The sequence below is a fragment of the Talpa europaea genome (genome assembly GCF_964194135.1).
Source record: "Talpa europaea genome assembly, chromosome: 3".
Taxonomy (NCBI): domain Eukaryota; kingdom Metazoa; phylum Chordata; class Mammalia; order Eulipotyphla; family Talpidae; genus Talpa; species Talpa europaea.
The window spans coordinates 143,774,996-143,802,420 of NC_140069.1; the positions used below are offsets into that span (position 1 = coordinate 143,774,996).

The window sequence follows — 27,425 nt, forward strand, 5'->3', positions numbered from 1 at the left end:
AGCCGGAATCTTTATGCCCAGGCTCTCTTGCATCTGTTCTCATACCCTGTCTGCCATCACACCCCAAGGTGCTCCTTCTGCAGTCCTTTTCGCTTCACTGCCTCTCTGAAATGTCTAAAGGGTCCAAGTTTGATGGGGGCTGGTGGTGTTGGGGAAGGGGATCATGTGACCCCAGGGAAGGAATAGCTTCAAACCCATCTGCTCTGAGTGAGCAGATTCTCCCTACGTCCTCTGCAGGGACGCTGTAGGAGGGAGAGAGGAGAGTAAATGAAGAGCAAGGACTGGAATCACTCCTTCCAGAAGAGGGTAAGATGGGCAGAGCTCCCCGGTGCTGGAGGAAGGAGGGGAATGAGAACCAAAGGTGGGAGAGGGCTCTCCGAGGGGCGTGGGGCAGAGCAGGTGGCTCTAAACCCCCTGAGATGGCAGACTGCACGCTCCCTGCTGGCCCTCACCCCCTACTTGGGCTGGGTCAGTGTTAAGAGCTGGAGGAGGAGGTGCAGGGTCAGGTTTGGGAGCCTGGGCCACCCAGAAGCAGTGCAGTTACCTCCCACCCACCCCTTCAGGCCCTCTCTGTCTCCCTAGGGGCGAGTGTGGCCGCTGACCTCCAGTCTTGCAAAGCAACAGCCTTGCCTGGGCACAGGCTGGTGGCCGGGACAATGGTGGGGTCCCTGAAGATGCCCCATGGCTACTGAGGGGGCTGCCCAGGCAGGGAGCAGAGCGGCGGGCATGGTGTGCAGTCTGTGGGTCCTGGTGCTGGTGTCCTCAGGTCTGGCCCTGGAAGGTAAGAGGCAGGAGACCCGGCATAGGTGGGAGAGGGAGGGGTTCAGCAGAGGTACTGGTGAGGAGGTCAGAAGCGGGAAGCGAATGGAATGAGGGGTCCCAGTGAAATGTACACCCGGAGGAAGTTGCAGATGGGCATGGGTGGGGTGCTGGCTGGAGGTGTAGCCATTGGGTGCCCCGTCTTCTCTCTGGGCAGAGGTGCTGCTGGACACCACTGGAGAGACCTCTGAGATTGGCTGGCTCACCTACCCTCCTGGTGGGGTGAGTGCCCCCTCATTCTGCACCCATTACCCCCCCACCCCTGGGAGCGCGGCATTCAGGACAGAAACCTGGGCAGAGACCCTGCCTCTAAGGAACTGGACTTTGCACATCACTACTTTTAAGTCTCAGTGGAGAGCTGTGCCCCCCACCCCAGAGCCCCCCAGCAGCTAACACTGTCTCCCACCCTGCAGTGGGATGAGGTGAGCGTCCTGGATGACCAGCGCCGCCTGACTCGGACCTTCGAGGCCTGCCACGTGGCTGGGACCCCTGCAGGCACCGGGCAGGACAACTGGCTGCAGACCCACTTCGTGGAGCGGGGCGGGGCGCAGAGGGCGCACATTCGCCTCCACTTCTCCGTGCGGGCCTGCTCCAGCCTGGGGGTGGCCGGCGGCACCTGCCGGGAGACCTTCACCCTTTACTACCGCCAGGCCGAGGAGCCCGACAGCCTTGGCAGCGTCTCGGCCTGGCACCTCAAACGCTGGACCAAGGTGGACACGATCGCGGCGGATGAGAGCTTCCCCGCCGCCTCGGCCTGGGCCGTGGGGCCCCCTGGGGCAGGGCAGCGGGCCGGGCTGCAGCTGAATGTCAAGGAGAGGAGCTTCGGCCCCCTCACGCAGCGGGGCTTCTACGTGGCCTTCCAGGACACGGGGGCCTGCCTGGCGCTGGTGGCCATCAAGGTCTTCTCCTATGTCTGCCCCTCTGTGCTCCGTGCCTTCGCCGCCTTCCCCGAGACGCAGGCCAGCGGCGCCGGAGGAGCGTCCCTGGTGGCGGCCGTGGGCACCTGTGTGACGCACGCTGAGCCCGAGGAGGATGGAGGGGGTGTCCAGGCTGGGGGCAGCCCCCCCAGGTTGCACTGTAACGGGGAGGGCAAGTGGATGGTGTCCGTGGGGGGCTGCCGCTGCCAGCCTGGGCACCAGCCGGCGCGTGGAGACAAGGCCTGCCAAGGTGAGACCCCACCCCCGGCGTTCGTCCATGGCCTCCCTCTGCCCCCTCCCCACCTGCAGGCTCCGCTGCTGAATACCCCACACTTCATTTTGTACCCAGAGGGTCAGGAAGAATAAGTTATTTGAGGAAAGGACTCCTGTTTTCCCCTAAAACACACACTTGTTCTCACCCGCTCACCTGAAATTTCTAGAATCTTCTGGAGACTTCCACAGCGATTGCTGAGGATTCTGGGGCTGTAGTCCTGAGAAGTGATGCAGCTAGAAGGAGTAAAACTCCTGGGTTCTCTTGGGTTCTTTTGTCTCCATTTGGTTAGGGATCAGGGTCAGGGCCGGGACGCGGGGGAGTAGGCGGGGAGGGGGGTTGCAGCTCAGGAGAGTGATGCTCAGCTGAGTGGCAGCTGCAGGAGGGCTCTGCAGGGGGAGGTTATGCAATCAAGCCAGACACCTTCAGCTGGAGCTGGGCCCCCAGACCCCCACAGCACCTCACTCCTCGCATCCAGGGAAATGCTGTTCCACGCCAGCGAAAGGCAGAAGTAACCTGCCCGCAGGAGGAAGAGAGGGGTGGGGATAGGTCCCCCGGGAAGGAGGCCAGACCCTGGGGAGGGCGCCCATGTGCAGGTCTGTGGGGCTCAAGGGGCAGTGGGCATGGTGAGCCTGACATCTGCACCCCCTCCGCTCCTCAGCCTGTCCTGGGGGGTCCTACAAGGCCAAGGCTGGGAATGTCCCGTGCACCCCCTGCCCTGCTCGCAGCCATGCTCCTGACCCTGCAGCCCCCATTTGCCCCTGCCTGGACGGCTTCTACCGGGCTAGTTCGGACCCCCCGGAGGCCCCCTGCACGGGTGAGTCCCCTCCCGCCCCAGGGGCGCAAGCAAACGGGGCTGGGGGTGGGGCCAGGAGAAGGGGAGCCTGGGGGCGGCTCAGGGGTCTGGTTTACATTTGCAGTGACTTCTTTTTCTCCTGTGCCCGGGCTGTTCTCCCTGCCCCGCACCTCCTCCTCCCTTCCTACCTGGCCCTCCTCCTGCCTCTCTCCTCCCACCTGCCTCCTGGGCCTGGTCCCCCCTCCCACACCACGATTTCTGTCTCCCCTGCCCCACGACCATCCTGCCTCACTGCCGCCTCCTCCAATCGCCCCACCCCCTCCAGGCCCACCGTCGGCTCCCCGGGAGCTTTGGTTCGAGGTGCAAGGCTCCGCGCTCATGTTGCACTGGCGCCTGCCCCAGGAGCTGGGGGGCCGAGGTGACCTGCTCTTCAACGTGGTGTGCAAGGAATGTGGGGCCCGCCAGGAGCCCGGGGGCGGGGGCCCGTGTCGCCGCTGCAGGGATGAGGTGCACTTCGACCCCCGCCAGAGGGGCCTGACGGAGAGCCGCGTGCTAGTCGGGGGGCTCCGGGCACATGTACCCTACATCCTGGAGGTGCAGGCTGTCAACGGGGTGTCAGAGCTCAGCCCCAATGCTCCCCAGGCTGCAGCCATCAACGTCAGCACCAGCCACGAAGGTGAGCCTCACTGCACCCCCCTCACCTCCTCAGAACCCCCTCCTGCTCTCCAGCCCCCTGCTCCCCATCCAGCCTGCCCCCCATCATGCCCAGGGGTGGCCCTGCTCCCCTCTAACCCCCCCTCCAGTTCCCTCTGCAGTCCCCGCGGTGCACCAGGTGAGCAGGGCCTCCAACAGCATCACTGTGTCCTGGCCGCAGCCCGAGCAGACCAACGGGAACATTCTGGACTATCAGCTCCGCTACTACGACCAGGTGGGGAGGAGGGCGCGCCAAGCTGGGCTCTCACTCGCCCCAGGTGGGCCTGGCAGCCGCGGGTGGGCGCGTCTGAGTCTGTTGGCCCCCCCCAGGACCCCTTGGGGGAGGGAGGGGCCGGGCAGGGCCGAGGGTCTGAGCAGCTGTGACCCGCAGGCGGAGGACGAGTCCCACTCGCTCACCCTGACCAGCGAGACCAACACGGCCACCGTGACGCAGCTGAGCCCCGGCCACATCTATGGCTTCCAGGTGCGGGCGCGGACGGCCGCTGGCCACGGCCCCTACGGGGGCAAGGTCTACTTCCAGACGCTGCCTCAAGGTGCGGGGGCCTGGGCGGGAGGGGTGAGGGGGCCTGGGGGGGCGGTGAGGAGCCCTGGGCGGGAGGGGTGAGGGGGCCTGGGCAGGAGGGGTGAGCACAGGCCCATAGCCCTGCCCCCGGCCGGCCCTGGGGGTGTGTGCCGGCGTGCTGGCTGCCCCTGACCTTCGGCCCGGGGTGCCGGGAGGCCTGCCCATGCGTGACCCCGCGCTCCCCCCCAGGTGAGCAGCCCGCCCAGCTCCCGGAGAGGCTCTCCCTGGTCATCGGCTCCATCCTGGGGGCCTTGGCCTTCCTGCTGCTGGCGGCCATCACCGTGCTGGCCGTGGTCTTCCAGAGGTGAACGCTCCCCGCCTCAGTCCCCCTCATGCTGCAGCACACCCCCAAGTCCTGGGGACCCCAAGGCCCACTGCAGAAGCCCCCGCCAACACCCCCTGCCCCAGCCCCTTCCCTGGGCCACGCAGAGATGGGAAGGAGGGCGCGATGCCACCACAGGTGCCCGGGGCGGGGGGCAGCCTGCGTGGGCGTCGGGAGGGGCGGGGGGCAGCAGGGTCACTGCTGGCGTGTCCGCAGGAAGCGGCGCGGCACGGGCTACACGGAGCAGCTGCAGCAGTACAGCAGCCCAGGTGGGCCGGGGCCGCGGGTGGGGGGCGCGCCAGGCCAGGCCGGGTCCCCCGGGAGGAGGGCTGCTCCTGGGCGCCATCTTCAGGAGGACGAGGGCACCCCCGAGGGTCAGGAGCCCAGCCTTGCCGCATAACCAGCGCCCCTCAAACCCCAGGGCTGGGGGTGAAGTACTACATCGACCCCTCCACCTACGAGGACCCCGGCCAGGCCATTCGAGAGTTCTCCAGGGAGGTGGACCCCGCGTACATCAAGATAGAGGAGGTTATTGGGGCAGGTACTGCTGGATGGGGGTGACGGGGGTGTGGGGGTTGGCGGTACGCAAGGGGGAAAGGTCTGGCAGGGGGAGGCGGGGAAAGCGGGGCTCCCTGCGTCACCCCGGCCTGGTACTCCTGCGTCCCCGCGTCCCTCAGCCGACTTCTGTTGCCCCAGGCTCCTTCGGAGAAGTGCGCCGGGGCCGGCTGCAGCCCCGCGGCCGGCGGGAGCAGGCGGTGGCCATCCAGGCCCTGTGGGCGGGGGGCGCAGAGAGCCTGCAGATGGCCTTTCTAGGCCAGGCGGCCGTGCTGGGCCAGTTCCAGCACCCCAACATCCTTCGGCTTGAGGGCGTGGTCACCAAGAGCCGGCCCCTCATGGTGCTGACGGAGCTCATGGAGCTGGGCCCCCTGGACAGCTTCCTGAGGGTCAGTGGGGCCGAGGGGTGGGTGGCGGGGGCCCGGGAGCATGCATTTTTTTAACTGACCCGGGAGACAGCCCCTCCCTTGGTTCCTTGGCGCCCCACCTCCTGTCCTGTCGTCTTCATCCTTCCATCCCAGACCGCTCTCCAATTCCCAAGCCCCGTGCCCTCCCGTGCTGGTGCCAGCTGACCTCTGTCCCCGGCCCCTCAGCAGCGGGAGGGCCAGTTCAGCAGCCTGCAGCTGGTGGCCATGCAGCGGGGCGTGGCCGCCGCCATGCAGTACCTGTCCAGCTTCGCCTTCGTCCACCGCGCGCTCTCTGCCCACAGCGTGCTGGTGAACAGCCACCTGGTGTGCAAGGTGGCCCGTCTTGGCCATAGTCCACAGGTGAGACACAGCTGGGGGTGGGGAGGGGCTCAGGTGACACATGCCAGTGCTCGAGGGATGGCGCTCACCTGGGCATAGGGAGATGGAGTCCTGAGTGGGGAAGTGGGTGGGGGGTGGGAGGCTCGAGGGGTTTCAGGGATGGAAGTCATCGGACCCGGGGCACCTAGAGCCCCGACTAGTGTGGACAAGCTGCGGAGGCTCACGTCAGAGCAGCTGGGTGCCACTCCTGAGCCCAGCACCCCCCCCCCCGCCCCTCTGCTGAGATCTGGAGAGGGCACTGGGAGGATCAGGCCAGCGAATGCGACCACGGCCGCCTTATGGATGCTGCTCCCCGTGCCGCCTCCAGGGCCCGAGTTGCATGCTTCGCTGGGCAGCCCCGGAGGTCATCACGCACGGGAAGCACACCACCGCCAGCGACGTCTGGAGCTTTGGAATCGTGATGTGGGAGGTGATGAGTTACGGAGAGCGGCCCTACTGGGACATGAGCGACCAGGAGGTGAGCCCTTGGTAGACGTGGCTGACTCAGCGTCCCCCCCTTGGCTGCCCCCCCAGCCCCCAGCTGGCTAGCCTGCAGCCTCCCAGACACGTTCTCATTCTACTTCTAACCTAGCACTCAAATTCCCCACCCGCAGTCCGAGGTCACGGGCCCTTGTTTCCCGTATTTTTAAGTTCCTTCTCCACCCCAACCTCACACTCCTCCTGATCCCAGGCCACCCCTTGCCTGACAACATGCTTCCTTCCGCTCGCAATAGCTGCCCCCCAGTATTCTTCTTCTGACCCCCAGGTACTAAATGCAATAGAACAGGAGTTCCGGCTGCCCCCACCTCCAGGTTGTCCTCCTGGATTACATCTCCTGATGCTGGACACTTGGCAGAAGGACCGCACCCAGCGGCCCCACTTTGACCAGCTGGTGGCTGCATTTGACAAGATGATCCGCAAGCCCGACACTCTGCAGGCTGGCGGGGGCCCCGGGGACAGGTCTGGAGCTTGGGGCTGGAGCCTGGGAAAGCCAGGGAGGGAGACACTAACCAAAAAGGAAACCCAGGAGAGGGGGCCAAGATGAAGAGGGGACTTTGATCTGCCTGCTCCCCCCCAGCAGACCTTCCCAGGCCCTTCTGAACCCGGTGGCCCTGGACTTCCCTTCTCTGGACTCGCCCCAGGCCTGGCTTTCAGCCATCGGGCTGGAGTGCTACCGGGAAAACTTCTCCAAGTTTGGCCTTCATACCTTCAGTGATGTGGCCCAGCTCAGCCTGGAGTAAGCAGGGACGGGCGGGCAGGGGGTTCCCCAGGCCCTAGGCCAGGGGCCGGGCCTGTCATCTTGGAGAAGCTGGCCCGGAGGTGACCCACTCCTTCCCCACCAGAGATCTGCCCGCGCTGGGCATCACGCTGGCCGGCCACCAGAAGAAGCTGCTGCACAACGTCCAGCTCCTCCAGCAGCACCTGAGGCCACTGGGCTCAGTGGAGGTCTGAGGCCCCGGCTGGACCCGTGAACTGCCCGTGCCCGTGCCTGGCCCTGGACGCAGGTCCACAAGAGACAGGGGAGACGGGAGCCAGCTTCCTCCTGGCCTACCACCCTCCGGACACTTGGCCCCCAGCCCTCTGCCCTCCGTGCCCTCCCCCACATTAAAGGGAAAGAAGGGAGTTTGCAAGTCGAGGTGTGGCGAGGCCTGAGTCTGGGGAACAGCTCTGTTGGGGGGTCGGGGGTCTTTGGGAGCACTTGGGAGCACGGGCAGAGGACAGGGCTGCGGGAGGGAGCAGGAGGCCGGGGCAGAGCAGGTAACGACTTTATTAGAAGGCTTCGACCACCCTCCAAAGCAGTACCTTCCCCGACTCCCGCGCTCCCCCCACCCTCTCCGGAAGCTGTCTGAGCACCCTGGGGAGGGCCGTCCCTCCCACTGTGACCCGGCGGCGGGGCTGGGTGCCCGAGGCCAGCCCTTCGGTAAAGTGCTTTGCTGACAGTGCAGGGAACTCGGGTCAGACCCGCCAGGGCGCGTCCTCCCCAGGGGACAGGCCAGGTCCTCTGGGTTTCCGTGGTGGAGAGGCCAGCTGCGTTCCTCAGTCCTTTCCGTCCAGGCCTCTCCTGCCCGGCCTGGGGCGTGGCGTGGCCGTGGCAGGGGTGTGCCCTCAGATCTGGTACTCCCAGCCCTCGCCATCCTCCAGGGCCCTGTTCACCAAGCCCCTCAGCTCCCTCCTCAGGGTGCCCTGCCGAAGCCTCTCCCAGTTGGTGCTGCTGCGGGAGGTGCTCCGGGACACGGAGGGGGTGGGAAGGGACAGGTGGGGGCCAAAGGTGCGGCTGGGCAGCTGCTTTTCCGAGTCTTTGTCCAAGTCCTCGGCGCCGGGGTTGTAGAAGGCCTGTGCGTAGCGCCGAATCCGCTGCCGGTTGAGATCCTGTCTGTCTTCCACCCTGCGGAACCCAGAGGCTTGAGAGCCGGCAGACCCCAGGCCGGTCTCCCCTCTGCACCCCAGCCCCGCGTGGCTGGCCTCTGGGTTCCTCTGGTCTGGGCACTAGGCCTTGGGGAGCTGCCGCCCTGGTCTGCTCTCAGGGGCGCCTTCCCCGCAGTGGCAGCGTCCGGAACAGGCCTAGGGAGCAGGAGGCTCTCTGGACAGCAGGATCCCAACCCCCCCACCTCACACCCCCCCCCCCCCCCCGCCCCAGCACTCACCGCAGGAACCAGCGGTCCCCCAGCCCGTATTCTCGCCCACAGATCCCGGAGCGAGGCCACAGGCAGCGAGGCAGCTTGCGCTCCAGCATCACTGTGGTGGCCACGACCTGCGTGTGGGCGCGGAGGGGAAATCAGTGAGGCCACCGGGCTGGGTGCAGACCAAGAAGGGGTGGAGGGGGGGCAGGGGGCTGGGCAGAGGGAGGACAGCAGAACAAGAAACACAGGCACTCCAGGTCTCCCAGAGGTCACGCCACCCTTACAATGCTGCCCACTTCCACAGGGGAGGGCCGGTGGGACTGGAGCCCCAGGCGGATGCTGAGCCCCTGGCTAAGCAAGGGAGGGGCTCCTGAGAGCGCGAGGCCGCTTGGCCCGGCAGCCCTGAAGGCTGTTGCCAAACATGGACAGGCCTGAGACGTCCAGGCCGCCCATCGGCACGACAAGGGGGCTTCCCTCAGCAAGCCCCGCTGGGCGTGCGGGTGTCTTGCCTTCCATGTCGCACAGAGCACCCACCGGTCCCTGCCGCCTTGTTTGGGGGCCTTCCATTTTTATTTGGATGAAATTATTTTTGTGGAGATAAATGACTTTCTAAGTATATATGAAAATGACAATGTGATTCATTGGATGATCTTTTGTCTCCGTTGTGGTGACCGAGGGAATCAGCGCCTGCTTCTCGAGAAGCCTTTGTGGCCTTGTTTTGAACAGCCCCAATTTTTCTGGGTCAGATTTTGCAGGCTTCAATATCACCAAGGCGATGCGACACTTCAGTGTTCGCTCAGCAACGGAATTTACCCAATCTAGTGTCAATCACCATTTACTTCACTTCCTGCCCCTCTCGTCCTTGCTGACTGTTCTAGAAAGGACAGAGGCTTTCTTCCAGAACCACCTGTCACAGTGGGGCTTGGCCGGGCTGCAAGCCCACGGCTTCTGTGCTCTGCAGCCTTCTGGACTGGGCAGTGACTGTCCTTACGCGTCTGGGGGCAGAATTCCGTGCCTCCCTCCCAGCTGGACAGGGAGGGGGTGAAGGGCACTAGCCCTCCCCGCCACCAGGGCCCTCACCTGAGCCCTCCAGAGCTCATCCCGCTCATGGGCCACCCGCCAGTGGGTGTCGCCCATCATGGCGATGAGGAGGTTGAGCATGAGCAGCGTGGCGATGATGGCGAAGGCGGCGTAGGTGATGCTGTACATGAAGGGCAGGTCCACATCGTAGTTGGCGGGTCCGTCGATGATGGTGAGGAAAAGCTCGAAGGTGCTGAACAGGGCCATGGGGTAATCGAAGAAATGGCCCAGCTCGTTGGGGTCCTCCGTCTGGAAGATGATATAGAAGGCTGCTCCACCCCAGGGGGTGAGGGTTACCATGGCAACCGCATCCTCCACCACAGGCAGCTCTGTGTTGCCCATCTCAGCTTCACGTCCCTCATCTCCTGTATCCCGGCCCAGCCCTCCATCCCCGACACTTTGGCTTCCTTTTCTCCAGAGGCCCCGTCCTCCTGGCCCCGCAAGCCGTCTCTCCCCGATGCGCCCAGCTTTCCCTCACTCTGAAGGACGTGCCATCCTCAGAGGGCCTCTGACCTCTGCGTCCCCCACTCCAGGTTTATCCAGAGTTACTCTCTGCTCCTGCCGCTCCTCCAGCCTCCCCTCCCCTCCTGGCCAGATGCCTTACCCGAGGCAAAGCCCAGGATGACCACGGCCATCAGCCAGCAGAATCTCATCAGGTCACCAAAAATCATCTAGAGGGAGGCAGGGGAGGGAGGGCGTCTCCACACTGGTCCCTGGTGCAACTGCCCCTGCAGCCCCTCGCAGGCCTGACTGAGCCGCTGGCGGCTCCGCCCCAGGACAGGTGTGCCCTGGCCTGCAGGCCACGCTCCAGATCCTGTTTGCTGCAGCCCACAGAGCTGTTTCTCCATAGTTGAAAGAAGAGGAAGCGGGCCTCCCGTTGAGCGCTGGGCTGCGAAGCTCTGCAGCGTCGGTTTGATCCCCGGCCACTGGGCGAGGGTCCCACATGGCGCGCAGACCTCTCCTGCCGCCCGCTGCTCCCCTCAGCAGTGTCCTTCGGTCCTTCTGCCTGCTCTGCTCCCCGCTCTGGCTCTGGTGAGTTCTCTCACCCTCCCAACCCGTGCTTCTGACTGTACCCAGTGCTTGTATAAATAAATAAATAAATCTTTAAAAAAAAAGAGGAAGGTCGGAGGCAGAGAGGAGGCGAAGGCAGAGAGAAACAAGAACAGCAGCAGAGGCCCCCAGGCCTGGGAAGCCTGACCCGCGACTGCCTGGCCCTCCACGGAAGTGCTGGCGCCCCTGGAGCCCTCTCTCGAGGCGGCTTACAGGAGACACGGACCTTCTGGATCATGATGGTGAAGGGGCCCAGCATCTGGAATCCGCGGGCGAAGTACATGACGTTGCACCAGCCCAGCACCAGGGCGAAGGACATGGGCACCACCTCCCCGTTGGCGTTGGTGAGCCGCATCACCAGCGTGACCAGCACCATGCAGGCGTAGGTGATGCTGGGGGAGCGGAGGGCGGGTGAGAGGGGCCTGGGGCTGCGCAGGGGCCGAGGGCAAGTGTGACTCGGACACTCGGATCCGCCCTCCGCCAGCTCCGAGCACAGGGCCGCATGCTGCCTGGCGCCCTGGGCCTGGGGCTCTCCAGAGCTCAGGAGCCCAGGGAGGAGAGCGTGGCTCTAGCAAGGGGGCCGGGGAGAGGAAGGAGACTCACATGAGGACGTGGAACGGCCCTCCGAGGATGGTCTGCCCGAAGAAGCGTGTGACCCCGACCCGGAAGATGTCTGGGATCTGGAGGGAGGCCAGGGACACAGCAAGGTGCTTGCAGAGGGAGCCCGCGGGGCGCGGGGGCCCACACCGCCCCGGAATCCCGTCCACGCCGCACCTCTACGAGCAGGATGACCACAGCTCCGATGACCGTCACCAGCTCCCCCGCCAGCCGAATGTCATCCTGGGGGGTCATGTAGGCCTCCTGAGGGGGACACGTGGTCAGCACACTCAGGGGCCCCGGGCCTCTGCCTGGAGGGGTCAGTGTCCTTTGCCCAGGCTCCCGCCCCCCAGATTGCTGTTAAGGGCTTGGCCACCTCGTGCTGCTTTGGGGCGATTGTGTGTGTTGCAGGGAGCATGCATGTTGGGTTTGTGCCTTTTAGACCGGCAAGGGAGGGGCTGGGGGGCACGTGGGGTGCAAGACAGGACCAGAGAAAGGGCGTGGAGCCGCCCCCCACCCAGAGCGGTGCCGCCCCAGGTCACCTGCAGAAGCTTCTGCTGCAGGAGGGTGTTGTCCCTGGGGCTGGTGCGGTTGCTGCTCCTGGGCTTCAGCGGGCGGTAGACGCAGCACATGGTGAAGCAGACGATGTACAGCAGGTATATGGCGCCCAGCACGCAGAAGTACGGCCGCCCGTACCGCCGCCACTTGAGGCTCACCAGCTCCCTCACCGGCGTCTGGTCCAGGATCTGCCGCGCCTGCACGGGAGGGCATGGAGCCAGCCGCTCCCCCCACCCCCGCCTCCCGCCCGCTGGGCCCCGGCCCCCGCAGACCCCCACCTCCCGCTTCTTGGTGGTGATGATCAGCTCCAGCAGGGATTGCTCGTCCCCCGAGGAGTCGATCTCCGTGAGGTCGTAGAGCGTGGAGGTCAGCGGCCCGTACGTCCACTGGATGTGCTTGCGCCTCTGCATCAGGTGCTGAAACATCTGGGGGCACAGGCGAGTCAGGGGCGGCTCCGCTCTGCCCCCAGCCTCGGGACAGGAGGGGTCACGCCGGCGCCAGGACCCCTCCACTCCCTGGACGTCCCTCCGCAGCCTGGGAAGAGGAGCCGAGAGCTTGGGGCTGCTCTGTGGGCCGGAAGGGCAGGTGCACGTGGGGGTCACAGAGCGCCCAGGGTGGGGCCCGGACTCCATGAGCCTCAGCACCCCGGAGGGAAAATGGGCAAGAAGGCAACGAGACAGCCAGCCCACAGGGAAGGGCCATCTGAGGTGGCCCTAAGCTCCGGGACACCAGGACACCATGTGTGTCTATTTCTCGGGGACCAGGTGTGTCGGGCAAGGGCATCTGCAGGCCTGGGGGAGGGGGGGGGCACTCACCACGGTGTTGCCCTCCACCCCGGCCAGCTTGAAGGGGGTGAGGCCCTGGTGGTTGGGCACCAGCTCCAGGGACTGCAGGTGGTCCCCGCGCCCGTCGTAGGACAGCAACAGGCTGTACATCTGGCAGGCGAAGGTCTTGTTGGGTTGGAGGATGAGGAGGTGCAGCACCGTGTTTCCTGGGGGGCGCGGGGGCACGTGACCATGGGCCTGAGGTCCCTGAAACCCACAGGGGGCTCCCCAGGCCCAGGCTGCTGGCCCCACCCTCCCTAGCCCCCGGCCCTCCCCCACCGCAGCCTCACCCAGGGCGTCCTGGGCGCGGATGTCAGCTCCGTGCTCGATGAGCAGCCGCACAATCTCCTCGTTGCCCACGCAGGCAGCAAAGGACAGAGGGTGCTCCCCTGGGGGACGAGGGGCCATGGCCTGAGAGCCAGGACCCCAGGGCAGACCCCAGGGCTGGCCTCCTCCCCCCGCCTCAGCTCTGGGTCGGCACAGCCAGAGGCAGGGATGGGGGTGGGGGGGGGGGCTCTGGCCTCTGGCCTTCACCCTTGTGTGGGCTGACCCCAGGCCTTTCCCATCCTCCCAGGCGTGGAGCCCCCCTCTGCCCCCAGCCCTGGGCCTGGCGCTCACCGAAGTAGATGAGGTTGCGGGGGCTGTAGTGGAAGGCCAAGCCCGTGGCTCTGGCGGAGACGCTGGCCCCGTGGGCGAGCAGGGCTCGCACCAAGTTCACATTCTGGTTCACGGCGGCTATGTGCAGGGCGGTCTGGCCTGGTCGGAGAGACCCTCGTCAGGGCTCCGGCCCCAGGATCCTGCAGGGGCCCTCCCGCATCTACCCTCCATCCACTTGCCAGGGCAGCCTGGAGTAGGTGAGGGTGGGGAGACTGGGGCTGGTCGGGTTCCCAGGGGAGCCAGCAGCACCCCCTTCTCTCGGGTGGTTCCGCGTCAGGTGTGCAATGATAAGCAGCGAAGCAAGAAGGGAGATGCAGAGGGGTGAAATGAGCAGGGGACCCAGTTCTTTCCTTGATCTCCCCAACTGATCTACCCAGCAGGCCACCCCTTCCGTCCGTCCCGGGCCGCTGGCCGCTCACCCTCATACAGCTCAGAGGTCATGGGCTCAAAGACCAGCTGCGGGGCCGCCTCCATCAGCACCAGGGCGGCCTCCAGGTTGTCGTAGAGCGCGGCGATGTGCAGGGCCGTCTCCCCCAGGGCCCCTGCAGGGAAACAGCCGTGTGGGTCAGGGATTGGGGACCACGGAGATCTGGGGCTCCGCGGGCGTCTGGGGCTCTGCCCTCACCTCTCTGACACACCTCGCAGGTCCCATATTTGAGCAGCTTGTTGAGAGTCTGGACGTCGTTCTCTTTGGCAGCTAGAAGGAGGGGAGACTCCCAGATCCTGCAAAGGGATGGGTCGGAAGTGGCCTCCGGAGCCTGCCCCGTGTGGACTTGGCTTCATCAAACGCAAAACTGGGCGCCTCAATAGCCAGGAGCCCTGCAGTCCTTGAGCAGGGGAAGTATAGCCTCTGGGGTACATGGGGTGCCTGATCACTTTCATCCTGACCAGGGAGTTACCCCAAACCATCGTTCCCCCTCTCGGCTGGTGTGGGGGAGCAGCACCGGGCTGCTACCTGGCAGGCCCAGCTGTGCCTGTCAGGCCGGGGGGCGGAGCCCTTGCTCAGCTCCTGACTTCCTGACCTCTGGAGCAAGCTGGCTTAGCCTCCCTACGTGCCCTGGGATCACCTCCAAGATAAGCCTTGTTTTCAAGGACCAGGGGTGCGGGAATTCCACCCTCATGCCATGCAGGGAGTCAGGTAGACAGCAGGTAGACAGCAGGCTTTGCCCTGGTGCACGATGCCCTCCGGCCAGCAGCTCAGCAGGGCCCAGAGCGAGTGTGTGTGTGTGTGTGTGTGTGTGTGTGGTGTGGGGGTGGGTTGGCTGCCCTCGCCCGCCCGTGGCAGCTTCCGCAGAGCTCAGTCAGAAAGTCAGAAACAGCAGCGAACCCCTCCCGCCCAGGGCCCTCGAGCAGACGGGCTCTCCTACTCCCTCCGTGTTCCTTGTCTCAGGCAAACGTCCTCTTCTGTGACTCCCCAAACCCGCTCTTGAGGTGTTTCCTTACAATAAACCGAAGCCAGTGTTTACAATCAAGCCTCACCCTACAAGGACGTGGGCCCCTGGGTCAGTCTCCTCCCTCCGCCCAGAGCCTTTGGCTCTCCGTGGGCGCAAACAGTCCTGCTTATCCGAGGGCGCTCGGCCAGGGCGCGCGGGAGCCAGAGGAGCCCACGTGGCGATGTGCTGGCAGAAACGGGGACTCCAGCTGGGGTGAGGGGTCAGCAGAGCAGGGAGGAGCACCAGACCCCAGCCCCTGCCTCACGCCGGGAGGCGGCCCAGACCCTGTTCCTGGGCCCTCCCTGCTCGGCCCTGACCTCGTTAAACCGCGTCCTTGTTCTCTAGCCAAGGTCAGCAAGACGTTCTAACTTGGTCCCCCCCCCCCAGTTACCCCGAGCCCCTCCTTCTCCTCCGTGCTGCCAAGATGCTCTGCCCAGGGCAGCGGCAGTCACCGCCAAGGAAACTCAAGGGTCCTCGCGTGCCCAAGGAGGCGAAACGAGGCCCTTCACGGCCCTTGCGCTCCGCAACTCCCTCTCCCCCTCAGACCCGGGTCTCGCCCTGCCAGCCCTCGCCAGGCCGCCTCCTCCGGAAGCCCGTGACCGACCGTGGCACGGCTCCTGTCCCGCCACCGGCCACTGTTCCACTCCCCGTGCCCGCGGCGACGCCCCACACATGGGAGACGCTCACTGTCACCCCCTGCACATTGGGTGAATGAGCAGGGTGCCCAAAGGGGGCTCAGCTCCACTGGCCCCCCTTATCTCCATCAGCCACCCTCTCAGCCAACCTCGGGCAAACATATAATCTGAGTAAAAAATAGTATGTTTGGTGTATAAACACAGCTGCGAGTCGAGGCTTCCTCACACCCCGCCGCCATCACCTCTCCAACCATTTGCCCGAAGCCTTCCGCTCTAGGTTTCCAGGGTCAGCACTATGGCCACACACACAGAGAGCGCATGCACATATGCACTGAACACAATCACATGTGCACACCACACAGACGTGCACACCTGCACACATGTGCACACATGCACTGCCCACGCATCACACTGCACAACGCACTGCACATACATGTATGTGTGCGCTGTGCACAAGTGTGCACACACATGCACACAACTGCATAGGCACAAGCTCATGTGCATGCACAAAGGTCACACTCTGCTCTGCCTTCCCTTGATTGTGCGTCTCTCGCTGTGTGCTGTGATCAGCACGTGTGTTCCCTACACCAGGCGCTTGAGGGCACAGGATAGACACGTGTCATCTTTGTACCCTCTGCCCAGCCTCCACGCACTTCTAGTTTTGCACCCCATTTTGACGAAATGTATGAAAGATTACTGGGAAAACTAGAGGTGACTCCTGGGGGCCCCTCACTCACGTCCAGCGTTCTGCTCCCTAAGTTGGGAGCGGGCAGGCCAGTCAGCGCTGGGCCATATCTCAAGCCTCTACATATCTCTGAGGCCCACAAATGCTCCTCACAAACCTCATTCTCCCTGTGTGCCTCTGCTTGCCTGACCACCCTGGGGCGCCTGGGAAAGCAGAAGCTCCCCTTAAGCCTCAGCTGGACAGACTGACCCGTGATACAAAGTTCAGTTAGATTTGAAATTTCAGGACACAACCAATTATTTTTCCATTTCAGTATGTCCCCTGCAGTGTTCGGGATGTCCTAGGCTAGCAACACTGTTGTGGTTTATCTGAGATACAAAGTTAATGGAAAACAGGCCTCATCTGGTTGGCAAACCCCAAATCCCTCAGAAAGGGGATTAGGGTTAGGGTTAGGGACCGTCGACCGCCGACCCTTGGAGATGGAGCCTCTGCCTGCAGTAGCAGCACCGGCCGCCAGGGGGCAGCCGAGGAGGCCCTCCCTCACGCCTGGCCACACACCTGCCTGCCCTTGGGCCCCATAAAAAAGCCCCAGAGCAGGTCTGTGGAGGATTCCTGTGCCCGAGGCACCTGCAGTTTCTTCACTCACGGCCCAGCACAGAAGCTTCGAGCTGGAGCAAGTCTGCACATCCTCACAGGAAGCCGGGGGGCTGAGAACACAGCCCCAGCCCGACAAGCACTCTCCCTCCAAAGGGAAGATTTTACCTTATTGGGCAGAACACCTGACACCACTACCCCGAGATCCCTCCCAGACAGCAGGTGGCTGAGAGCCGTGGTTCTCCCCAGGGGTGAGCCCCTATCTGTCCCCCAGGGGACCTGGCGCCCCGTGTGGAGACAGTCAGGTGCCCCAGCTTCCTGTCGGGAGAGGCGTCCAGCAGGGACCAGAGCTGGGGGACAGCGCGTCTGTGCCGCCAGGGGTGGGGGTTAGGGCCGCTCAGCAGCTCACACAGCGCAGCCCCCAGACAGACTCATCCTGCCTGCCACGCGGATCAGGGCCACAGAGAAACCCGGGGTGAGAGGGTGATGAGTCAGCACCCATTGTGTTAAACAAGGACGCGGCACATCCAAGAGACTTTCCGGCACGGCTCCTCCTCGTAACTCCTCACCTGTTCCACTGAGAGGGAAACCGCGAGGAAAGCTGTCTGAGCAGCCACTGAGCAAGTCACAAAAGGAATCCAGGGAGTGAACCGGCAGCTCTAGCAGCGTGAGAGGTGTTGTCAGGATTTACACTGTTTTATTTGGCAATTATTCAATCAAACGGTCAAGCTCAATATCACACGCGCAGCAGCCCCGTGTAAGATTCCTGGCGCGGAACCCAGCCCGGCTTTTGTGATCAGGTCACGGGCGGCCCCTGAGGGTTCTCTCCGGCCCCTGGCAGATGCCTCTGCCCGCTGTCTCCGCGTGCCCTGCGCTGAGGACACACCTGCGTGTGCACGCACATGTGTGTCGTGTGCTCGAGTGGAGGTTTGTCTTTGGTTGCTGGGAAACAGGCAGGCTCAAGAGTGTCTGGAGGAGAATCCACGTCAGAACGTTCGGGGCTGGAGAGCCCCTAGAAATGCAGCCCCTTCTGTGCTGGTTGGAGAGGGCGGCGTGGAGCCCGGAGTGCCGCGTCCCCAGGCCCTGGAGGCAGAGCTGGGACAGGACCGATGGCGTGTCACCCTCCTGTCCCTGTGAGTCAGGGACGGGGACAGGTCGGGCAGCCCCAGGCCTGGGTGGACCTGGTCCATGGGGTCTCCTGGTGTCTCCATGAGTGCCACGAGCAACGGGTGTGCCCAGGGGCCAGGGAGGGTGCCCAGAGGCAGCTGGGCACCATCGGGCGCATCCTGCTCTGCCAGGAGATATTTGCGGCACCGGCCTGGCCAGCAGGCGCTGTCTTCTCACAGGTTTCCATCATAACGGCCCCCTTTGTGAAATGTGCTTTCCAGCTTCCGAAGCAGCATCTCCCAGGTGATCCCTCTGACTCCTTACGACCCCGTCCCATGGACTAAATCCTTCTCTCACTTTGCATCCAAGGAAGTCGAGGCAGCTGTCCAGTGCTGGCCAGACCACACAGAGTTAAGGCAGAAAACCGGGCCAAGAACTTGGCCTTAGGCTCTCGCCACAAAATTATGTGGTTCTTCTCGTTTTGTGGCTCTCCCGGACTTTTCTGGGGAGCGGGGCGCCAGCTGAGCGGTGACCTCAGGTGGAGGAAGGAATGGCATGTGGGGAGCAGGCCCGCACCGGCCACGGCCACTCACCGGCCGCCTCCCTCCAGCTGTCTCTGGGCGGCCAGAAGGGGAAGCCCAGACCGGCGCCTGTCACTGCCCCATCGGCCCTGCACGGGCAGGTTTGGGGCTGGGAATTTACCGCGGAGGGAGTCTGGGCGCTCCTCACGGCAGAGCTGTCAGCCTATCCAGCTGCCCAGCTAATGTAGGGGATCTCAGTGTCCCCCCACCAGGGGGAGGGAGAAGGTGCCAGCAGGGGCGGTGGTTTCTGCAGCAGCCTCTGGACACTGGCCCCACGCGCCCCGCGGTTCCTGCCATGCTCCAAGCAGATGCTTTACTCCAAGCAGATGCACCTGCGTTTAGCTGCGGGCCCCTGAGCCAGCTGAGCGCAGGGTCAGGACAGCTTCATTCCGCACACTTCATTCTGGCGCAGAGCTTCAGGCTCCAGAAATGCCTGGGACATGGGACCTCAGGGAGGAAGACAATTCCAGGCCCAGGGAGAAACGAGGCAGAGGAAACAAGAGGAGAGAATACAGCCCAATGATGTGACAGAAACGCGGGGAGCGGGTGACTGAGACCCCAGAGAGGAAGCCCCCGTCATCAGGGAGCCATCCCTTCTCCGCACCCCCAAGCCCACCGAGAGCCCCTGGCTGGCTCCCTCCAAGGATGCTGACAGGCCCAGGCTCCTGGTGCACTTGGGGGAGCTGAAACACGGGGGTTGCTGGTTCCCACTGCACCGTGCTCCCCTTCCGTCAGCGACGCCTTGCCCACAATCCATTTGCTCTCTGACACTGGCCTCTCATGTCCCTCCCGCTGCCACGTTGCCACTTAGTCTGGCTGACACAGACAGTTCTAGAGTGTGCCCGACCCCGCTGGGAACCCAGTGCGCCAGGCTCCTGCTGTCCAGGAGGAGAGGAAGACAGAGGCCACGGAACCAAGCGATGTGGGGCGGCATCGGCAGCCAATGACACCAGGAGCCCACAGACAAGCCGCCCCTCCTCCAGGCCCCTGCAGCAGGGGGCAGGGCGGGGCAGGTGGGCGCCCAGGCCCTGCACTGTCTTACTCTTGCATGAGGCTGACGCCCCTTCCTCACCCGCAGGCTTTCTGAACTGTGGGGCTCCCCCAGCCCCAGGGTCCAAGAGTGGGAAGGGAGGCCCGGGAGTGGGCTGGGGCGCCAGAGAGGGCCTATTCTCCCACAACAATGCGGGTCTGTTGCCTCCAGACGTCATGCACCAGCCATGTGCTCGGCCCCCACTCTCCCAGGCCCGGGGGGAGAGAGGTGGGTGGCTGGCGGGAGAGACAGGAAGCTAAACCCAAATCCGAGAACCCCCCAGGGCCGCCCACCATCCTTGCGCAAAAGAAGAGAGAACATGGGCACCGGGCGGCCCCCACCTCCCGGCAGGGCGTTGCCTGCGGACATGGAGGAAGACCCCAGACGCAGAGCTTGGGGCTTGCCCCGTGAATGGGCTTATTCTCTGTCTTCCCGGGGAAGGCCCCAGAGCGAGGACTTCCTCCTGGCGTGCCGGGCCTGGGTGGGGAGACCCACCAGGGTCGATAGACCACAGGCCGCCCCGGCGCCTCCCTCCCCCTCTCCAGCTCCACCCCGGCCTCCTTAGGGGTGGGAAGGAGCCTCCACAGGCCTGGGGGACCCCAGGGCCCGGAAGCCACAGGTGAGACTTGCGCAGAGTTCCAGCGCTAGACCCTCTCGGGCTCCTCGGCCGGGATGAGAAGTGGGGCAAGAGCGCGGGGCGGAGGCTCCTCTGGTGTCCGGCCAGCCGCCCCTGTGCCTCTCCCCCAGCACAGCCAACAACTCCAGGGAGGGTCCCTTGCTTCGTCCGTCTTCATGTCCCCCCAGCGCCTGGCCTGGCCGACGCCGCCGCAAAGGCAGGGGGTGTCATGGCCAGATCACATTCCTGCCTCCGGTTGAGCCCCCCCTCGCTGTGTCATTCATTCATTCGCTCATTCACTCCCACATGTGCACAGATGTGGGCGAGGTGTCCCCAGGGGCCTGCTGGGGCCGGGAGGGGAGATGGGAATCCAGCTGGCTGTCACCTCTCCCCAGGCGCAAGGCGCTCGCCCCGGGCGGTGCTCAGGAGAGGCTCACAGGCCATCTTACAGGCAGAAAACACCTGTGTCCACGCCAGCGCCTTCTCTCCACCTGGCATCCTGGGGCGCCAGCCCCGCCGCCAACTCATGAGACAAAATGCTCCCCAGAAGCCAGCATGCGAGGACAGACTGCCCAGACAGAGCACTCAACAAGAGCAAGGGTAGGGGGAGCGGCAGGGCAGGAGTGAGGCGCACCCCGGGTGCAGGGCGCCGCGGAGGCTCACCTCTTCTGCTGCTGCAGGTTCTGCTCATCTCGACTCTGTGTCCACGGCTCCTGTCTCCAGAACCATCTACACAACTTTCTCCACAGGCAGAGAATGAGCCCCTTCTCCTCAGGCAGCACCAACCCCATGGAGTGTAGGGCCGGCTCCTTGGGGGGCTGAGGCCAAGGCCAGACCCGGATGGGAGTCAGCCTCGGAGCCACATCAGCTCCCCCGAGGGCCGGCCTGCCCTCTCCCTGGAGAGGTCCCGTCTCCTACGGCCTGGCCCGCGCAGGAGTCCCCGAGGGCCTGGCGTCCCCACCAGGCTGGAGAGGACTCTGGGTTGGAGCCACTGGGCAGAGCTGGGCCTCCCTCCGTGGGGCGGGCTTGGGAGCTCCTCTGGGGAGTGAGCAGCCAGCAGGAGCCAGGTAGACACTCCCACCCTCCTCCCAAATTACCTGAGATTTAAAGAGACAGAACAACAGGCCCGCCCCGCTGCGCTGGCCCGCCTGGGCCTTGCGTAAACCCAGCCACCTGGTCTCTCTCCCTGCCCCAGGCCAGTCCGGGAGGGGAGGCCTTCAAAGAGCCTGTAGAGGCCTCCTTGTGGACTTTGGGACACCGGGTGACCTCTTATAGAAAGGACAGGACAGGTCAGACTAGCTGGGGAGATGGGGGCAGAGGGAGGAGCCATGCAGGCCTTGGGGATTGAGTGAGGGGCCCCAGGAGTGAGCCAGGGAGCACCCCTCTTCCTCAGGGGCCTTTTCTACAGGCCTCCTTTGCTCCCACTTTGGTGCCTTCCCCTCCTGGAGACTTAGATTTTCTGGACTCACCCAGTTTAATCTCTAGCCGGGCCCAGAATAGGTGTATAAACACTGGAAGCTCTTAGTCCCCCTCACCAACTGTGGGTCAGCAAACTTTTTCTGTAAAGTGCCAGATAATAAATGTAAATATTTTAAGTTTTGCAAACTACATATAGCCTCTGACCACACACTTTCCTCATTGTGTGTGTGTTTTTCTCACAGTCCTTTAAAGATGTAAAAATGTAAATTCCATCCAGAGCTCACAGGCCAGGGCAGAGGATGGAGCTGCTGGAGTTGGGAGCAGGACGGGCTGGGGCTGGGCTGGCAGCCTCCCCCACCCCGGTTCTCCAGGTCCTCCCAACACAGCATTTACGCCATAAAATACGGGGTGCCCGGTACAATTTGAATTTCATATAAACAAGAAAAAATAGTTTTATTATAAATAAGCCCCCAATAGTGCAAATATTTTAACTACCCACTTCTGGCCGAGGCGGCATAAATTCACCAGTTGCTGCCCGCTTGGCAGTAGACCACGTGTCCCCTGTCAACTCGCAGCGAGTTACCGCGTGTTACTGATGAGAAGAGTAAGTAGAACCCCAAGTGCAAAGCAAATCACCCAAGGTCATGTCTCTTGTCAAGGGCAGAGGCCAGGTCAGGCCGACCCCCGAGCCGAAGCCCACATGGTCCTGCCCTGCCCCTGTGAGTGCCGCCGGCAGCATCCAGAGAGAGGAGCCTGGCACACTCGGAGAAGATGACCAGGAGTGCCCGCCTGGCCCCCCAGCGCAGGACAGGGCCAGGGGCCATCAGCCCAGCCTTCTTCCAGGGCAGAGAGACAGGAAGGGGGTCCTGGATTCTGCAAAGTCCCTGGCAAGCCCCGCGCCCGCGGGCTGAGGCAGGCTGTGTGGGCGTTGAGAGTCACCCAGGAGAGGGCCCGCTCCCTGGCTTCCCAGTCTGTTGTTTCCCACCATTCTCAGAGAGCTGGAGGAGACACGCAGCAAGGAGTGTGCATGTGTGTGTGTGTGAGTGTGTGTGTGTGTGTTTAAGGCAGGGGGAGTGTCAGCGCAGAGGCGGGGTATCTCAGTGCGCAGGGTGTGGAAAGGCGGCCCTCAAATCTCAGGGGCCGGCCAGGTAGAGAGCTACTATTCCCCGCTGGCCCCAGGCCAGGCCTGGCGCCCTGAACAAACAGCTGCCGTCCCCACCCACCCGGGTCAGTGGGTTCGGGCTGGGTGGGGGGAGGGTGCCAGAGCCCATACCTTGAACCCAGGACCTTTGTGCTCATTAGGCCATGTTTGCCCGTGTGCTGTGGACGCGCCCTCCTCATCCTGTGGGGCTCCACACGAGGACCCCAGCTGAGCCCAAGGCAGGGGTGGGGGTAGGCCAGGAGGTACTTGTCATGGCTCGGGGGTGTCCAGGGGGGCGCAGGCAGCCCCATCAGTCCGACTTTTTTTTCCTTCCTCAGCTTCCTCCCCCTGCTGTTGCCTTTGGTGGGGCCTGGGCCCAGAGTCTGAATGGGTGTGGGACAGGACTGGGAACAGGAGCCGGGGCCGGGCGTCGGCCGGCGGCAGCGGCGTCCTCTGGGTTCTTGGACCCAAGGGCATGTCCAGGACGGTTCCTGGAAGAGCCACGCAGCAGGGCAAGGGGTGCTGCCTCCAGGGCCAATACCCCCTCATCCTAAAGCCACGATCCTCCTACACTTGGGAGGGCGGAAGAGGTCGGGACCCGTTGGGGCAGGGCGGGAAGGGGGACCAGGTCTGGAACTGCCTAGAATATGCCCAGGTGTTCTCGCCCGTTCCTCCTGCTGCAGGCTGGCTTCCAACTGCCAAGTCCTCCAGGCTCACCGAGGGGGCGGGCAGCCGGTCAGCCACAGTAAGGCTGGTCTCTGAGGCCACACAGGCAGGGCTGGAGGTGGTGGGAAATACGGCATGTGTGTGTGCACATGTCGGTGTATGCACATGTCAGAGTGTGCACATGTGAGTGTGCAGGTATATGTGTATGCAAGTACCTGCACATGCATGTGTGAGTAGTGCATGCACAGTATGTGTGCCCACTTGCGCACACAAGTGGGTGTATGCTTGTGTGCATACATGTACACATGTGTGCACTGCGAGTGTGGGTGTGTGCATGCAAGTGCGTGCACATGCGTAGATGTATTGTGACTGTGTGTGCACTGTGAGTGTGTGGAGGGTGCATGCCAGCGCATTGTGCTTATGTGTACATGCCTGTGTTTACACACGAGTGTGCATGTGACTGTGTGTGCAGGTGCAAATCAGTTTGTACAGGCCGGAGGCACAGCTCAGTGCGGTTAGGAGTTACTTGATGCTAATTTCTGTGTGTTCAGACGAGGTTTCCCAACCTGGGCGCTGTGGTAATTGGGAGCAGATCGCCCTGTGCTGGGGGGTGGGGGGCGGGGAGCCGTCCCTCTCCATGGAGGCCGCTAAGCCGCCCCTGGCCGGGTGACAGTGCCATTCACACTCCCCCCAGACGTCTTCAGACATCGTCTGAGGTCCCCAGGAGGAATCACTCTCTCCCACTGAGCACCACTGATTAGGGCAAAAAAAGTGTCTGCGTTTGTGTTTTTTTCCTCTTTCTGCTTGTGCTGCGCCTGCCGCCCCCTGAGTCTCCTCTCTGGCTCGCTGGCTCTGCAGCTGGCTCTGCTCTCGCCGTCTCAGCCTCTGTGCTCGATCCTGCGGGGATGTGCGCATGTGTGTATGAGCGTGTGGTGTGTGGTTGTGGTGTATGATGTGTGTGCATGTGGTTGTGGGGTGTATGTGTGTGGTCGTAGGGTATAAAGTGGGTGGGTGTGGTTGTGGGGTGTACTGTGTGTGTGGTTGTGGTGTATGAATTGGGGTGTGTGTGGTTGTGGGGTGTATTGTCTGTGTGGTTGTGGGGTGTATGTGTGGAGGTTGTGGGTGTGTGGCAGGTGTGTCCGTGATGCTTGTGGTGTCCCCCTTTCTGTGGCTGCGCCCCCCGTGCTCTCTCTGTGGCCTCCCTGCCGCGTGCTGACCCAGCCGCCACCCCTGTGCCCCGAGCTCCCGCTCAGGGCAGGCAGCCTGGCACCAGAGGGGCGAGGATGGAGCCGGCAGCTTGGAGTTTGCTCCAGTCACCGGGTTCACCAGCCCGTGCAGCCCATAAAGCTTGCGCAGGAGCAGAGGACGGCGGGCGGCGAGCGCACACACCTACACACCCACACACCCACACCCGGCACGCACGTGGCGCGCACGCCAGGCCAGCGGCTCGGCCGCCAGGGGCTCCACGCTGGCTCTGTGGCGCCAGGCGGGGGTCCGTGCTGCTGTCCCCGCCTGCCAGCCCCGTGTCCCAGACGCTGCATCCCACGGGCCTGGCGCGCAGTGTGGCTCCAGCCTCCGCGGGTCACCGGGCTGAGCACCCCCGCAGACCCCCAGCACACTTCCCCACATGTGGCTTTCGCCCCTGGCCCTCTGCTCACCCCAGTTGCTCACGCTGCTCCACGCCTTTGCCCTCTTTCCTACCACCCCTTGGTCGGAAAGATCTGGAGAGGCTGAGCGAGATGCGGGAAGAGGCAGCAGGGGGTGGGCATGGCGCGGGGAGGGCACCCCCACGACACAGCCTGCTCCGCCGTCTCGGGCACCTTTATGGTTTTTAACACAGGCTCGGCAGCTTCATGTGAAAATGAGTGGACGCGTCGCAGCACTGTTCCGGAACGTGCGTGTCTGCTTTCTGGCCTCTTCCCTAGAGGCTGTCGATTCAGAACTTTCCAGTTACAAGCCCTCGCCCTCTGCAGAGGAGCCCAAAGTGTGGACAGGCCCTCAGATGCGGCCTCCTCCCCACCCCCGCTGCGGCCTTTCCCTCCGCTGTCACTGCCCCCCCCCCTGCCCCTCCGCCCTCCTCTGCTGGAGACCACTCCCCCAGCCTTGAGGGGGTCTCCCTGGCCCCGGGGCCCTCACTCACCCGGCGTGGACACCAAGCCTCTGGGTTCCCACCCATCCAGAAGGTGACGGAAGTGACCGGCTGTTCTGGGGAGAAGTGGGTGCCGACTCCTGGTGTGTGAGAGGGGTGGGAAGCCCACTGACCCCTGACCTGCCCTGCTCCTCTCCCCCACCCCCTGCCCCGGCTGGACGGGTCAGCGCGGTGGCCCCCGGCCCCCCAGAGCACAGCTTGCAGGAGAGGCCAAAGTCCACGGGCTCCCGCAGCGGAGTCCCGTCCTGCAGGCCTGGCTTCTGGGGCCTGTTTATTCCTTCCTTCTCCTTCTTCCAGACCCCAGGCCATGCCCCTGCCAAAGCCACACGCCTCTGCTCTGCGCCCCATCCTCTCACTCACCTCAGCTGGCCCTGCGCCCTCTCCTGCAACCATCCAAGTCAGACAGGAGAGAGGTGCTGACTGGCCAGCCCTGGAGAGGTTACAGGCAAGCCTAGGCCTGGGAGCCGCTGCTGGGAGAGGCAGAACAGCCGGAACCAATGTGCCACAGGCCACCGCACCCCACTTCCACCAGAGAGCACGGTGGAAAGTCACCTTGGCCAAGACACCTTTTAGTTTCCTCATCTGCAAAAGTAAGGACTCTAGGTTCTTAAGTTTCCCTGTTCCTTTCAAGGCTCTCGGCTGCCCCAGGCGACCCCCAAACTCCCTGTGCTTAGGCTGGAGCTCGGAAGCCACTCCTCGTCAGAAAGGACTCTGTTCTCTCCCCCACTGAGAGCGTCCTGTCCTTGTAAGCTGCTCCCCAAGCAGAGACAGAGGTAGACAGGCAAAACCAGCGCTCAGAGGGGCCTCTGGCCTCCTAAATGCCAGGAGCCAGTCACCCAGTTGTTCTGGGTGGGGAGAGGGCAGAGCTCCCCAAATCCAGTCATCCTCTGCGCTCTCCCTGCCCGAGGCACGCCGGAGACCAGGAATGTGGACCCTAGAGGACGACTGTCCATGCCGCTCCAGCCAGGGCCCCTGACACCCGCTCAGGGCGTGTGTGAAGGGAGCCGTGGGGCTGCTGAGGCCGCAGTCTGAGCCTAGAGTGAACGGAAACAGCAGGGCGGGGGGCTCAGGAGCCAGGATCAAGCCAGGACCCCAAATCCATCATCACTATTGAAGACCCAAAGCCTCTTTCAGAAGCGGGTGCAGCCTGGGCAGCAGGCCTCCCCCGCAGCATTTGAGGGGCCTTCTCCCAGCTTGTCCCACCTGTGCTTCTCTCTCTCTCCTCCAGTCACTCAGTGAAAAGGCACCAGGCTCCAGGGAGGGACTGTCTGGATTCTATTTATCTAGCGCGAGCACTCACGCAAGCACTCACCCAAACCCCCCACCTTCCACCATGAGAGCCAAGCCAAATGCCTGATTTGCTCCAAGAGTGGGTATGGGCACACGCTGCGGAGGGAGGGGGCCGGGACCAGTGGGCCTTGCTCCTCAGGCTGGGAGCAGAGGCAGAGGCTGGGGGGGGGGGGTGATGGAGGAGCAGAGGAGGAGGAAATGCCTCCTCCCACAGCCCAGTCTGCACCCCTCACTCCCCGATGCAGCCTGCAGGAGGGTGGCCTTCCCTTGGGTGGCAGGAGCAGCTGGGGCAGGGGCCCGCAGAGCTGCAGATACCAGAGCAGGGCGTGGTGGGAGGCTGGAGGTAGGTGGAGAGGCAGGAGGGGCTGGGGGGCAGGAGGGGGTGTCCCAGAGGTGTACAGGGGGTGTCCCAGCGGTGTACAGGATGGGGCCAGACAGTCCATTCTCTCGACAGCTGGCTGTTGGGCAATTCTGGACCTACTTAGGCACCCAGAGTGCCAGATCCGTGGTCAGCCACTGCAACAACAGGAACTAGGAAATGAAGAAAAAGATCTTAGCGATCCAGCAGCACCTCCCCCACCTCCCCGCGCCGTGGCCCAGGCTCTGGGAGGGTAGATGTGGGATATGTTTCAGCCTGTGCGTCTTGGCACACGCACGGGGCCAGCGGATGGCGTGTACCTGTGATCGCTGATAGGGATCTGCTCTGCCGCAGGAAGAATCAGCTACCATCCCAGAGCAGCCTGCTCTCGAGCCTCCGGCTCCCCTTCCTGAGCTGTCCCCTTTCGACTGGCCAGGCAGAACCCCACGCCAGGATCTGACTTCGAAGTGACCTAAGCTACAGACACCACTTCCCACCAATCTTTGTGCACAGACCAGAGGGAAGAAGACCGGCAGAGCGTTGGGCTGCTTCTGGGAGTCTGCCTGCAGGTGCCAGTGTGTGCTTCCCATGGG

The 27,425-nt window shown here is 63.8% G+C and overlaps 2 protein-coding genes across 2 annotated transcripts; one reads left to right on the top strand and one right to left on the bottom strand.

The window, feature by feature from the left end:
• Positions 1-666: 666 nt before the first annotated feature.
• Positions 667-7,322, top strand: EPHB6 (EPH receptor B6). Its single transcript, XM_084229724.1, has 16 exons — positions 667-781; positions 977-1,041; positions 1,233-1,986; positions 2,669-2,824; positions 3,129-3,479; positions 3,607-3,731; positions 3,888-4,050; positions 4,269-4,383; positions 4,618-4,670; positions 4,823-4,942; positions 5,098-5,345; positions 5,550-5,723; positions 6,070-6,219; positions 6,508-6,701; positions 6,823-6,978; positions 7,085-7,322. The coding sequence occupies exons 1-16, from the start codon at positions 682-684 to the stop codon at positions 7,191-7,193; spliced, it is 3,033 nt and encodes a 1,010-aa protein (XP_084085850.1). The 5' UTR covers positions 667-681; the 3' UTR covers positions 7,194-7,322.
• Positions 7,323-7,847: 525 nt separating this feature from the next.
• Positions 7,848-20,777, bottom strand: LOC311168599 (transient receptor potential cation channel subfamily V member 6; the record flags this gene model as incomplete). The annotated part of the gene is made up of 15 exons (XM_084230197.1): positions 20,473-20,777; positions 13,754-13,851; positions 13,548-13,670; positions 13,090-13,227; positions 12,762-12,860; positions 12,463-12,638; positions 11,926-12,072; positions 11,632-11,844; positions 11,267-11,353; positions 11,096-11,172; positions 10,719-10,884; positions 10,047-10,113; positions 9,443-9,711; positions 8,387-8,493; positions 7,848-8,127 (listed from the first exon to the last, which is right to left on the bottom strand). Exons 1-15 carry the CDS (start codon positions 20,598-20,600, stop codon positions 7,848-7,850), a joined length of 2,175 nt encoding a protein of 724 aa, XP_084086323.1. The 5' UTR covers positions 20,601-20,777.
• Positions 20,778-27,425: the final 6,648 nt, after the last annotated feature.

What these genes read in the sequence shown, in the direction of transcription:
- EPHB6 (XM_084229724.1), top strand. Translation starts at nt 682, where the DNA reads ATGGCTACTGAGGGGGCTGCCCAGGCAGGGAGCAGAGCGGCGGGCATG. An exon ending in CCCGGAGGCCCCCTGCACGG is followed by an intron (nt 2,825 to 3,128) that starts GTGAGTCCCCTC and finishes CACCCCCTCCAG; the next exon opens with GCCCACCGTCGGCTCCCCGG. An exon ending in AGCTCCGCTACTACGACCAG is followed by an intron (nt 3,732 to 3,887) that starts GTGGGGAGGAGG and finishes TGTGACCCGCAG; the next exon opens with GCGGAGGACGAGTCCCACTC.